Raw genomic sequence first — 11,164 nt, 5'->3', positions numbered from 1 at the left:
ACCCCATCTCTTCCCCAGCAGACTGACAACCCACTCAGACAGCAGCCACAGGGCACTCAGAGCCTGGGCAGGTGGCACATGGCCATGGCACATGAGTGCTGCACAGTAACTCTGAAGGCAGACGTGCAGCTGCCAAGTCGATCACATTCATACGAGGAAAGACCGGAGGCACTGGGTTATCTAGAAGGAGAAGTGGCTTACACTTATAGAGCTGCTGAGCTCTTTGACCTTCTGCTCCAGTTGTTCCCGCTCCTGTTTTAAATCTGAACTCCACTTAAGTAGCTTCTGTTTCTCCTCTTCTTTTGCTGGGGAAAAAAGTAACATTTAAACCATGAACTCTTTAGAAAAGCCTGCCTGGCTTTGTTCACCAAAGATACCAGCCCTGAAAGTGTCTGCTGTCATATAGTCAGGACCCAGAACCTGACTCCATGGGCTTTTCCTACTGGATATGCTGGCCTTGGTGGCTTGAGCCGGGCTTTATAGGGGGTGCCACACTTCACAGTCTCCTCAAAAGGTGGTTCACAAACTTTCTACTTTATTCAATAAAACATTTTTCTTTTTCTTTTTTGGAAGCCCTCCAGTGACTCCCCCCACACCTCCACCCCACCTCCCCTGCCACCTGCTTTGTAGGCAGATCTTACCTGCTTTGTAGGCGATGTAGGAATGAACAATGGCTAAGGTTCCAGGCCAAGGAATTGCTTCTTCCTTCTTTAGCATCTGAAAAGAAGTTAATAGTTTTCCCTTGAGACCCAAGATAACACCAAACACCAGTGTCTGTGGCTGTAGACAAGATCCAAGGAAGCTTGTAGAAGCATCACTAAAAATCCCTGACTGTAGAGAAAGGCAGAGACTTGGGAGCATTCCTGTATCAAGGCGATGCGAGGGGCTGGAGAGATGGCTCAGGAGTTAAGGGCACTAGCTATTCTTCCAGATGCACCAGGTTTAAATCCCACACTGACATGGCAGCTTACAACTGTCAGTAACTCCAGTCCCAAATATCGAACAACCTCTGAAGGCACAGGACACTAGGCATGCACAGATATACAAGCTGATAACACACAGATACACATAAAATGAGCACATAAAAATAAAAATTAAAGAAGGCCACATGAGCTAGGTGTGGTGGACAGCAAATGCAGGTGGAGCTCTATGAGTCTGAGGGCAGCCTGATCTACACAGAGAGTTCCAGGTCAGCCAGGGCTACACAGTGAAACCATGTCTCAAAGCTAAGACAAAACCAAAACATCCATTCAACCAAGCAAACGAAAGACACACACCCCAACTACTCTCCACTGCTAGCACCAGAAGCACAAGGACACCAGCATGACGGCAGTCACCTTGGGCAATTCTGCCTTTGATCTGACAAGTCATCTGTTTCAAATTTAGCTAAGTTATGTCCCCTCAAAACACCCAAAGGATGCTAAACATAGTTCTAAATAGTCCCCCCTACTCTCCCACCCCCGTGTAGGTGCCTGTCAGGGGACTGTGTGAGAGAGGAGCAGGAGAAGGCACTCTTACTACACTGGAGTGGACGGATGAGGACTAAGTCAGGTGTGGTCGTACCTGTAGGCCAGGAAGCCAAGGCAGGAGATCCCATGTTCAATGCCAGCCTGGGCTACAGAGAGAGATCTTGTTTCAACACACCATGGACTTAAGATGCAGCTCAATGGTAGAGCACATAAGTAGCATTCACAAGGCCCTAAATGCTTAAGCAGCATGCACAATGCTCTGGTTTGGGTCCCAGTGTTACAAACAACAGAAAGGGAAAAGTTTAAAAAATGATCTCAAATCAGGTTTTCATTATTTAGCTTAGTTTTGTTGTTGTTGTTTTTCTGATTTTTGTTTTTGTTTTTTTTTTTTTTTATCTCACTTTGTAGCCCTGTTTGACTGGAACTCATTATGTAGACCAGGCTGGCCTTAAACCCAGATCCACCAGTCTCAGCCTTCCAATTTCTGGGACTAAAGGCATGCACAACCAGACCCAGCCTAGAACAAGCTTTTAAAGACCTTAATTTATCTTCTCTTTTGTTTTCTCACAGTGAGAGTGTACATCTCACTATGTAGCTCAGACTGGCCTTGAATTTGTTAAGCTCTTGGCTCAGCCCTTTAAATGCTGGGATTACAGGCCTTTGCCCCCACATGGGGCTGAGGGTCTGGACTTGGAAAGGGAACACAAGTCATTTCCCAAAGAAGGAAGTGTCATGCGTCAGGAAGCCTGGGAGGGACAAAGGCTGTGCTGTGTGCCTGCGTGCTGTTCACGAACCAGGAGGAGAGCCAAGAGAGAAGGGAAACCTATTCCAGGATGGGAAGGACAGCAGTTTCCATGTCATTCTTTCTTTTCCTTGGTCCCTCATCCAGGTGATTCACCCCAGTACCTGGTCCTGACATCTGGGACAGATCCACATGCCCTTGGGAATTGTTTTCAGGGGCGGTTCTAAGCAGTCCAGATGATACACACGGGAACACGTGTCACACATCAGCAACTGGCCACTTTTTCTGCAAACACTGCAAAAATCCTCATGGATATCACCCTATGAGATAGAGAGGAAAGGTAAGAAAATGATAAAGATGGTCAAAATTTAATGTTACCTTTTGCACCGTGGCTGCACATAAGTGTTTTTGAACGTGAGCCGATGGCTCAGAGATGGATCTCCAATTTTAGTGTTATGGAAAGCAGGAGATTTCAATGGCACAACGTCCACTTGTTCCACAAAGCTCAATTTCTAGGGTGGCAATTTAGAATAAGGACTTCCTTTATGTTTTCAGACTTAGAGCAAAAATTTAACTTTATAAATTAGAGTTTGCAGCAACTCAGTTGTCTGGGCCAAAATCAACTGCTTAGGTAACAGTTGGCATTTCCAACACCAGACCCAGTCAGGCACTGATCCACTGACCACAGATCCTCACACTAACAGGAGCAAAGTTTATTATCTATCATTTTAGAAGGAGTTTAAAAAGAACTTGGAAATACAGGCAAGAAATAATGATTTACTGAACTTCTTGCTTGCTTAGGGAAATATTCCTCAAGTGAATGTTCAAATGGGAAAGCCCAAGTCAGGAGCAAAGAGATCTGATACACACTTCTAACACGAAACTGAAGGAGCCACAGCCACAGCTGGCAACACTCTGCAGAACCGGTACTTGGCATTTGCTGCTCACATCCCCTGGAAGGCTTCATTCTTCCCATAAAATATTTCACTAGACAGAGAAAGCAGCCCCAGTCCACTCTACTGCACCCTTTGTGGCAGTTCACTAGGTGCTCAGGGGAGTCCGTTGGGCCTCAGAACATGAGGCACCAGCAAACGACAAGAAAGTACAAATATTTAAAATTTGGGAGACACAGGGAAAATAAAATCAAGAGCTCTTATAGAGGTGTGTTCCACCATCAAGTTGATGTGTGACCTGTTCTCTGAATAGGATTGACACATGGATTAAGGTGCCAGGGAAGGGGAACTGAAGGACGAGCTGGAGGACTCCCAGCAAGTCAGTGCTGGCACACTGCTTTAGGGTGTCTAGAGCTTCTGTTGGAATCCTACCACAGGACTACAGAGTAAGCAGCCAGACAGTGATGCCCAGTCCGTCCTCCTCTACCACACCACTGAGGGAACGCATCTTTCCAATCATGTCGCATGATCCAGGCAATCATGTGGGAAACTCCCCTTTGTATGTTTATGCAAGTGAACATGTGCATGTATCCCCCCCAGCTCCATCCTTCAAATTTCATATTTACATATACCATGACAACAGTGTCTAGCATTTGTGAGTGTTGGGATTTCTGTGTACTCAAAATCACTGACAACCTCTGAGTTAGTTACAGAATCACAGAAAGTTATAGCAACAGTACACTGAAAATAAAACACAACCCAAGAACACATGCCAGCACTAAGTAGCCATGCTCTCACATGGGAAGCTGTGTCTGCAGTCTTGAGAAAGAGTGGACAAGTGATGCCGGGTGCATTAGTGCTACCATGGAAACAATTTTGGTTTGTATACCCCTGAAAAGTGCCAGTGACTCGAGACCACATTCTGAGAATTGCTCTACCCTAACACTTTAAAAACAAAATTCCAAGAATGTCAGAATGAGTATAAAATACAGAGACGGTTCGTCCGTCAAGGTAGTCTTTGCCTCAAGAATGGAGATCAAAAGGCCTAACCCTGGTGACAGGTCATAAGCAAACAAAAAGCAAAACGTGCCTGGCTGTGACATTGCTGAGAACATGCTATCCCACCAAGTCTGGCTTTACTGTGCTGAGGATTTCTCATCAGTCAGCAAATCTTCCCTTCTCATAAAAATGAGGGCAGCTACAAGGGGCGTCTGAGGAACAGTGTCTGGCTGGGTCTGTACTATCAAGCCCTTCTAGATGGTTATTGATCCCCAGGAAGTGCTTGGCTCTCAACTGTTACTGTTTAATTAATGTTCAGGCTTATGCTATCCAGCAGCACACACTCAGAGACCTGTGCGCCGACTTTAGTCTCAGCTGCTGTTGGGATACTATAAAAGTAGGAAGTCAATTATCTTTTTAAAAAAAATGTATCCGATTGGCTTTAACTTGGGAAGTGCTGAACATTTTTAGTGATTTAAGAAAAGCATACTTTGACTTTAGATTTATGAAAAGAACAATGTTCACGTTTTAAGATGAAACTTGGCAAAAGCTTTTAGTTTGTGATTTGACTGGAGCAGACCTTGTAGGTCTAGTTTGTAAAAAAAAAAAAGACTAAACTCAACTCAGCCAAAGAATGTAGACAAGGGACAAGGGTAACATGGCATAAATAGTAACTCGAGAACAAAGCCCCTCCCCAGCACTGCAAAGCACTGCACAGGGGTCAGGGACCTGCTGACTTCTTTGACCACACTAGACCGGGGTAAGAGCTGGAAAAGTCTTCAGTACTAGCAAACATGGTTTCCGACAGGGAGGGCGGGACTCCTGGTGCTTGTTAGCTTCCTGTCTGAAACCTGCATCGGTTACTAGGGCAAAGGTTAGGAAGGAGGGATGGAACGCCAAGTCTTTAGAACCAGGGTGAATTTGTAGCAGGAGATATGTCCAAGGAAGGAAATGCTGGGAGCAGAACTCTCCTGTGACCCCATTTCTTCAAAGATAATATTTTGTTTGCTGCCTCCAGAACTCTAACTTAGGGGTTCAAGTGGCATTCTCATGGAGAGGGTTGTGCCAGGATCGTTTTATCCAAGACATTAACAGGAAGTCCTGCAGTTCCTAAGGGATGAGGACACAGACAAAGCAGCTCTTGCTTTGTGGCTTCAAGCCTGTCCCTCTTGTCATCTTCCGTAAATGTTCTGTCAGCCTTCTGGCTGTTCAGGCTATGAACTTTATATTTATCCTTGAGAATTCCTTTTTTTTTTTTTTTTCATTACTCAATTTAATCTAAGAGACTCTTCAAACTACAAACAGAACTGGTCCCTGTTCTCCATCCCTGCATCTACTGCTCTATCAGGACCAGTCAGCTGTCATCATCCCTTGTTTGGACCTCCCTATTGGCTTCCCTGCTTCATTCCATCCTTCCCAAGGTCTCTTTCTACAAAGTGCTTCTTTCAGAATCCAAACACTTCTATAAGCATCAGGAACCATCAAAGGAGGCCAAGTCTCTGGGAAACAGTCTGGCAGACTCAAAGCCACCTCCAGCCAGAGTGAAAACAGACTTTCTCAAGTGAAAAAAATTCAATGGAAATGATCTCAAGAGATGAAAGTTAGCAAGAGGCTGACAGCACATACCTCCTGCTGTGATTCACTGAGAGGGGCCTGTCACCCCTGACTCCAGGCTCATTCAAAACCCTATGCTTCAGTCTACCCTGGAGGGGACTGGCACAGTGCAGTGGGGCAAACTCAGCAGAATAACTGAGGCAGTGAAGAGGACGCCACCACTGGACAGACACACAGACACAAAGGGCCTGGTGACATCTCTGTGCTCGCACACACTTGTCACTAAGCCTGACAGCCGAGTTCAGTTCCTGAGACCCACACAGTGGGAGGAGAGAACTGACTCCCAAAAGCTGCCCTTTGATCTCTACACTTGTGCCATGGCAAGGATGTACACACAGACATATACACTCTAAATGAACAAACTGTAATTTAAGAAAGGAATGCCTAAGAAACCATTTCAGAATAAAGGAGAGTAAGGTGACACAACCAGGATAATAAATGCCAAGAGTGACCTCAGACAAATGCAATTACTGGGTTAAGTGGGAACATTGGAATATGAACTTAGTATTACATGCTGACATGTAACCAATGTTAAATTCCCATAATATTATAACCACATGGTAGCTATACAACAGAATACTGTTATTCTTAGAGGTAAAGATTCCTTTTTTTGTTTGTTTTGGGATTTTCATTTTTTATTTTTTGAGACAGGGTTTCTCTGTGTAGCCCTATCCTAGAACTCACTCTGTAGACCAGGTTGGACTAGAGACCTGCCTGTCACTGCCTCCTGAATTCTGGGATTAAAGGTGTGTGCCTCCACACCTCACTGAGGTGAAGATTCTTAATTTACACAGAAAAAAAAGTGTACGCATGTGTTTGCATGTGCAGGTGGGTGCAAGTACACACATACACACACACAAAAATGCAGCAACAAGTGGTCAGAGCAAATGGTGATACAGTGTGCTGCACTGCACTGCAGCCTGTCTACAGGTGATACTGTGTGCTGCACTGCAGCCTGTCTACCAGTAATACTGTGTGCTGCATTACACTGCAGCCTGTCTACAGGTGATACTGTGTGCTGCATTGCACTGCAGCCTGTCTACCGGTGATACTGTGTGTTGCATTGCACTGCAGCCTGTCTACAGGTGATACTGTGTGCTGCATTACACTGCAGCCTGTCTACCGGTGATACTGTGTGTTGCATTGCACTGCAGCCTGTCTACCGGTGATACTGTGTGCTGCACTGCAGCCTGTCTACCAGTAATACTGTGTAATAATAATGTGTAATTGGAATATTATTTCATCCCTTTACTAAAGTCCTCTGGTAATCTCCCATGGTACTTAGGATAAACGCCTTGTCTGAGCAGGCCTATCCCCTCTCTGGTCACACTTTGCCACACACAGCTGAGAGGTCCCCTCTCCCTTCATGGAGGATGTCTTCGCCTTCTGGGCACTGCTCCTTATGCCTTCTGTTCCATTTCTCCTCCCTGTGCTCATCTGTGCCTGACAGGTTACATATCTGTTCCATTGTTGTCTCCCTCTTCCTACAGAACACAAGTGCTTGTAGTGCTTGGCTGTTCCTTGTGTCCCTAGCCTCATGAGCTTGCTCAGCAGAGCATGTAAAGCCCTGGAATCTGTTTCTGAGCAGTTCCACCATGACAGGTCCTCGTGCCCTTCTGGAGGTGCGCCTACTGTGCAGGAGGAAGCTGGAAGCATCTGCCCTGCTCACATTCCCCCTCCAGCACACCAATGACAGAAACCACCCAACTACAGCCCCTGTCCCCACCCTCCTCTGAGAGCTCATTCACAGTTGATCAAATCCAGACTCTGAACCCTGGGCTCCCCTGATTTATGTGAACATGACTCTCAAGGACATAGAACAGCTGTGACCCCATAAGGAAGCTGCCTGGCAAGGTATGCAGGCATTCTGCACTGTCTCCTGCTATTCCAGGGCTAGCAAGGAAGGGTCAGTCTGGTGAGGACACAGCACAGGACAATGGCTTTCCCATGTGAGCTCTCGGAGAGAGTGCATGTCCCCGAGTTACTTACGTCTGTGGAGGTGGGGCTGGGCAAAGACACAGGCTGAACAGGCGCAGGGAAAGTGAATGTGGCCTCTGTCTTTTCATTTTCAGGGGAGTCGGGATGACTGGATGGGGGGGATGTTGGGGTAAGGGCTCCAAACCCCAGCACCGCATTGTATTTTGGAGGACGACCTATATACCAAGAGAAGGGAACAAAAGGGGAGGAGGGGGAGGGAAAGACAGGGGAAAATGATCTTACATACCTTTGGCCAGTGTTCCTCATTGGCTAGCATGGAAAGGGAAGTGAGGTAGCAGACAGAAGGTTAATACACAGGCCAGAGGAAAGAAAAGAAGCAAAGATGTCAATGTCATTAGAAACGACTACATGAATCCTAAAAGAAAGGAGGAGAAGGGAGTCTTGGAGTATAGCTAAAGGTGCTGGCATCTGTAAGGAGACCCATCTCGGGTAGATCATGGTCATGCCCGGATTATCACACCTGAGGTTTCTAACAGGAGATGGCTGAAGGTGGAACAGTGTTTATCATCCATGTGTGTTCTGCATTAGTCACCGAGGGGTTTCTGCAGCCATCAGTGCTGATGGCCCTCTGCTCCCTGAATGGACTTACTCAGCATTTCTGCTTTTCTGTGTCTCTTTGCTAACAGTTCAGACCTTCCTGCTGGTAGGGTGGAGGAAGACAATGTGAGAAGGCAGAATTCCAGCCAATTACTCTGGCCCTCTGCTGTCAGAGCCACTGCAAGGGAGTTTCTAGGAACAGCTGGAGTGTAAGAGTATCAGGGAAGTCAAGGGAATTCACAGGCTTCCAAGCCCTGGGGATCCCTTACAGTGCTCTGAGAGCTGCCTCTGCTTCAAAACACCAACAGTCATGTTTAAGGAGAGGGCAGGGTGGTCCCCCCGTCCCAAAGGCAATTTACAAACAGTCTAAAAAAGCAGAGCCCGGGGTCACAGGACATCTAGGGCAGCCACTCTTACCACAGACCTAAATCAAGGTCCATGTCTCCTGAGAGTTGGGTAATAGCTTCTAACCCGTGAGTTATAACCTGTCAGTATATACAAGCCCAGCACACTAACGTCAGGAAATGCCAGTGAGGCCAGATTTCCCTACAAGCACTGGTGAAGGCTTTCCCAACAATCAGTCTGTCAGGGTCAAGCATAGGTACCATGATGGTAGGACACCACACTAGCACTGCCTGTGTTGGTCAGACAGAGGCTGAGTTACAGAGACTTGCCCGGTCTTTCTCCAAAGAACCAAGTGCTGTAAGGGAAAAAATAGCCAACAACAAGTCCTCTGCGTACCCATACAAGGCACATGCTAAGCACAGGAATGCAGGACTTAGCCTCGATCTTTCTGGCTGATTTAACTGTTGTTCTCTAAGCAGATACTATCTCCCAGCAGACCAATTAATTGTGGCCGCTGGCTTCAGCCCTCTTATCAGAGAACTGTGTGGTCACTAAGAAAACAGCTGAACACAAAACCAAAGAAGTAGCTTATGACTATGACCCAGGAGCCAGTCCAGAGCAATAACGTAAGGTTTCCCATCTGGATGGGCTGGTCGTGTGCAGGACAGCACTGATAAAGAATCACTCCTGTCACGGCCCAAGGCAAAGGGCAGAGTAACCCGAGAAGTCTCCAATGGCTCTGAGCGGCTGTGTACAAGCAGAGAGCAGCGTGCTAGTCACCTACTCTGCAACCTTTCCAGTCTGCAACTGTAACTCAGGGACACATTGCCACATGGAGAAAGGGACCTTGGGATGTATTACTAACATCAGAGAGTGATTTCAGTGCCTTGTTTATGAGTCTAAGCCTGAGCTATGAAGACCTATTTAGACCTGTGTGGTAAGAGCTGCTGCTGTTCGTTCTGCCTAGAGGAAGGTGTGAAGGAAGAGAACAAACAGTGTGTTTGGAGCCTCTGCACGGGGGAGCCTGTTTTAACAGCTTGCTTTTCTTCCTTAGCTCGAGATGCTCACTGATAAAAGATTCTAAGTTCTCTTCTTGGAAAGTCTGCAGAGCACAGAAATGCAGCCCCATTCTACCCTCACTGCAACAGGACTGAAACAGTATGAGAAACACCTTGGCAACAGCAGTGCTAGGCTGCTTAAAGATGCCAAACACTTCCTTTCACACAATGTTCTGTTCACTGAGCTATTCATGGATGGCCTGGTAGGCTTGGGGGCAGAAACAGTCCATTACTCCATTCTCCTGAGCCAGCTTAGCCAGGACCCGAAAAGTCAGCTTTAGCCCTGTGTTCAGAGGGCGAAGAAATCTCTCTTTTCCCCCATGTTCTCAGAAAACAACAGAAACTATTTTAAATGGATAGGGCAGCTAGGTTCTAGGACAATGGAAAAGAGAGAGGAAGAAAGAAAAGAAACACAACACAGAAAGCAAAGGCAAAAGCAAGGCAGGATGTTTTTAGGTGACACTCACCTCTCTTCCGCGTCCCAGGATGCATTGTGCTGTTAAGGTAAGTGACTGCACTCTTCTTACGCTTTGGAGATTTAAGAAGGAAAGATGACTATTGAAATAGCATGGTTATCACGAATACTGCAAACATGCCTATCACATGCTAGCCAGTCAGGACAATTATCCCAAGGTCTCAGCACTAAGGAGTTTGACTGTATGCACTTGGCTCTGAGAGAATATTCCAAACAGGCTTGCCTCTGCTTCACAACAGCAAAGTCAAATCAGGATGAATTAAAACTGTAAGGCAGGACTGTTTCTACTCAAACTCCAAAACCTTACGAGGTGAGCAGTGATTGACAAAACACAGTGGAGCTGGGAGCAGAGAAGCCTATCATTTCACAGAGCTCAAGAGGCTGAGTACAGACAGAAGGGCTTTTAGCAGGCTTTCAGGGGGAGGGACTAACAAGCCATAAGTGAAGTCAGGGCATGAGGAAGGGCCAGTGCTGGCTGGAGTACCTCTGGCTCAAAGACGGCCCCACTGTACACCGGGTTTGCTGTTGTTCTTCTCTTTCGTTCCTGCCTCTTGCTTTGGATTTCTTGAGAAAAGAAAAGGCTTTGGTTAGAAGATAAGAATGAAGAAGCTAAGGAACAGACATGCACTATGTAATATACTAGCTTTCCTGCAACCAATAAGGAATAGGGGAAAGGCTTTGTTTCGCTATGTCCTTAACAGAAGCAAGCACACTACTCATGCCTCTCAGTAGGAAGGCCGTGCACCCCCTCCAGCATGCTGCTCTGTGAATGAGAGTGTTGCCGTGGACCACACTTTAAATAGCCATTCTTATTTATTTCTAGACTGCTATGTGTACAGGTCTGCATGAGCTGTATCTACAGGCTACCAACCACTCCTGAATTAAATAATAAGGGCATTGAGCTTTCTAACTGTCCTTGGGATCCTGATGTCCAGATGTTGGAGGATACAGACAAGGACTTGTCAAAGGAACACTTGCTACTGTTGTGAGACAAAGACCAGAGCTACCTCCATTCAGAATCTGGGAAGGTTCCC

The 11,164-nt window shown here is 46.5% G+C and overlaps 1 protein-coding gene across 24 annotated transcripts in view; it reads right to left on the bottom strand.

Annotated features, from left to right (window-relative positions):
* Positions 1–11,164, bottom strand: part of Phf21a (PHD finger protein 21A) — a 178,936-nt gene that overhangs the window by 5,280 nt on the left and 162,492 nt on the right. For 16 of the 24 annotated variants that reach the window (XM_029474161.1, XM_029474159.1, XM_029474152.1 and 13 more), the window contains 6 exons: positions 10,615–10,694; positions 10,123–10,183; positions 7,707–7,870; positions 2,376–2,531; positions 642–717; positions 202–305 (listed from right to left, as the gene is read on the bottom strand). In XM_029474161.1, the coding sequence (XP_029330021.1) occupies positions 202–305; positions 642–717; positions 2,376–2,531; positions 7,707–7,870; positions 10,123–10,183; positions 10,615–10,694 (641 nt within the window). Of the gene's footprint in view, positions 1–201; positions 306–641; positions 718–2,375; positions 2,532–7,706; positions 7,871–7,941; positions 7,965–10,122; positions 10,184–10,614; positions 10,695–11,164 lie in introns of all 24 variants that reach the window. The other 8 variants (XM_029474164.1, XM_021185653.2, XM_029474168.1 and 5 more) reach the window with 1 other exon arrangement.

This window comes from Mus caroli, chromosome 2, assembly GCF_900094665.2.
Source record: "Mus caroli chromosome 2, CAROLI_EIJ_v1.1, whole genome shotgun sequence".
Classification (NCBI taxonomy): Eukaryota; Metazoa; Chordata; class Mammalia; order Rodentia; family Muridae; genus Mus; species Mus caroli.
Note: the sequence above shows the minus strand (reverse complement) of the source record. Positions and strands in the feature narration are given on the sequence as shown.